This window comes from Sinocyclocheilus rhinocerous, unplaced genomic scaffold (genome assembly GCF_001515625.1).
Source record: "Sinocyclocheilus rhinocerous isolate Xijiao unplaced genomic scaffold, SAMN03320098_v1.1 scaffold2121, whole genome shotgun sequence".
NCBI classification, from domain to species: Eukaryota; Metazoa; Chordata; class Actinopteri; order Cypriniformes; family Cyprinidae; genus Sinocyclocheilus; species Sinocyclocheilus rhinocerous.
The window spans coordinates 69,280-71,590 of record NW_015630977.1 but is presented as its reverse complement, the minus strand read 5'-3'; the positions used below and the strand labels follow the sequence as shown (position 1 = coordinate 71,590).

Sequence of the window (2,311 nt, the reverse complement as noted above, 5' to 3'; positions counted from 1 at the left end):
ACACACAGACACACACACACACACAGACAGACACACACACACACACACAGACACAGACACACACAGACAGACACAGACACACACACACAGACACAGACACACACACACAGGTGAAGCAGGTGAATATGAGACGCACAGAGACAGTGAAGCGTGACGTGAGATCTCACCCTCACAGACGGTCCCCTTCACTCGCGCGCGACCTTTAGAGCAGAACAGATCTGAAACACAAACACACACACACACAAACACACACACACACACACACACACACACACAGATCAGGAAACCAGCCTACACTAATGATTAAGATCCTTTAATGTTTCTGAAAGAGTCTCTTCTGCTCACTAGGTTGCATTAATATGATTAAAAATACAGTAAAAAATGTGAAATATTATTATAATTTCAAACAGCTGTTTTCTACGGTGAATATCTGTTAAACTGTAATTTATTTCTGTGATCAAAGCTGTATTTTCAGCATCATTACTCCAGTCTTCAGTGTCACATGATCTTCAGAAATCATTCTAATATGCTGATTTGCTGCTCAACAAACATTTCTGATTATTATCAATGCTGAACACAGTTGTGCTGCACAATATTTAAAAATACTTTTATTCTTTTTATTTTGGTTTGTCTTTATCTAGTAGGACGGGTTAGTTAGTGGTTTGGTTGTGGAGGTTCTGGTTCTGTCCGTCTCACCTGGTTCACATTTGGCACACGGCGAGCCCCAGGCCGCCCCCAGCGAAGAACAGCAGTGAGACTTCAGCGTCGCTCCGTTAATGTTAATCTCACACTGTCCGTTCACCGCCTTCAGCCAACACGTGCCCTTAGTGGTTTCTGACACACACACACAGAGCACGTATGAGGCTTTAACACACGTGTGATGAGTGTGATGGGACAGGAAGTGCACTCACCCACACACAGAGTTCCTGAGCTGTCCAGTGTGCTTCCCGCGGAGCAGAGACACGCGAACGAGCCGGCGCTGTTCTTACACTCGCCGTTCACACACGGGTTACTCAAACACTCGTCCACGTCTGAACACACACACACACACAGCATCAGACGAGTTCAGCATGCCAACGCTAGTGGTTTTTTGACAGCCGATGCCGATATCTTAGAGAGCAGGGTGGCTGATGGCCAATAAAAAGCTGACATACAATATATATATATATAAATAAATTTGAATAAAAAAAAGTGTAAAAAAATAAACAAACATACTTATACTTTAGAAGACAACTTCTTGATTCTGTGTGTGTGTGTGTGTGTGAGAGAGAGTGAGAGTGTGTGTGTGTGTGTGTAAGTGTGAGTGTGAGTGCGTGAGTGTGTGTGTGTGAGTGCGTGAGAGTGTGAGTGCGTGAGAGTGAGTGCGTGAGTGTGTATGTGTGTGAGTGTGTGTGCGCGTGAGTGAGTGCGTGAGAGTGAGTGTGAGTGTGTGTGAGTGTGTGTGGTGTGTGTGTGTGAGAGAGAGAGAGAGAGAGAGTGTGAGGGTGTGTGTGTGTATGAGAGAGAGTGTGTGTGTGTGTGTGTGTGTGTGTGTGAGAGACAGACGTGACCCACCTTCACACACCTCTGTCTCGGGCTGGAAGGTGAAGCCCTTCGGACAGTGGCAGGTGAAGCTGCCCGGTGTGTTTCTGCACAGGCCGTTCTCACACAGGTGTCTGTTCATCATGCACTCGTCCACATCTGAAACACAGACACACACGTGACGCAGACGTCTGCACGCTTCACACGCTAATGTCTGCAGAGATACTGACCGACGCAGGTCTTCCCGCTGATGTCCACCTCAAAGCCCAGATTACAGTTACACTTGTATGTTCGGAGCATGTTCTCGCACACGCCGTTCTGACAGATATCAGGATCCAGCGCACACTCGTTTATATCTGACACACAGAGAGAGATTCACATCTAAACACACGCACGTGAACGTACATGCAGGTAAAATACATGAATTAGTCTCACAAAGAACATAACCGGTTCATTATTCACCCAAAAATAATAAGAAAAAAGTAAGAAATTGTTTTAGGCATACACCTCTTAAATGTTTATATGTATAGATATTAATATTTAATATAAATGTAACTGTATTTTTATGTAATTATAACATGTTATATTTACTACAATAATGATTATATTAAATATAGAATTTAATAATAACATTACATTTATAAATATATATACATATTATAATAATTATATTAATTATTACTATTTATTTACACCTGTATCTTTTTATGTTTGGTTGAAATAATGACCTTGATGTTCTTCACAGTTCTTTTAAATATACATATATAAATATATACATACATGCATATAT

The 2,311-nt window shown here is 42.1% G+C and overlaps 1 protein-coding gene across 1 annotated transcript in view; it reads right to left on the bottom strand.

Annotated features, from left to right (window-relative positions):
• LOC107740798 (fibrillin-1-like) overlaps nt 1-2,311 on the bottom strand; it is a gene marked incomplete at its 3' end in the record, with an annotated part of 57,117 nt that overhangs the window by 26,112 nt on the left and 28,694 nt on the right. Inside the window, 5 exon segments of the mRNA XM_016553297.1 lie at nt 168-218; nt 697-834; nt 912-1,031; nt 1,555-1,680; nt 1,752-1,877. Of these exon segments, the coding sequence (XP_016408783.1) occupies nt 168-218; nt 697-834; nt 912-1,031; nt 1,555-1,680; nt 1,752-1,877 (561 nt within the window).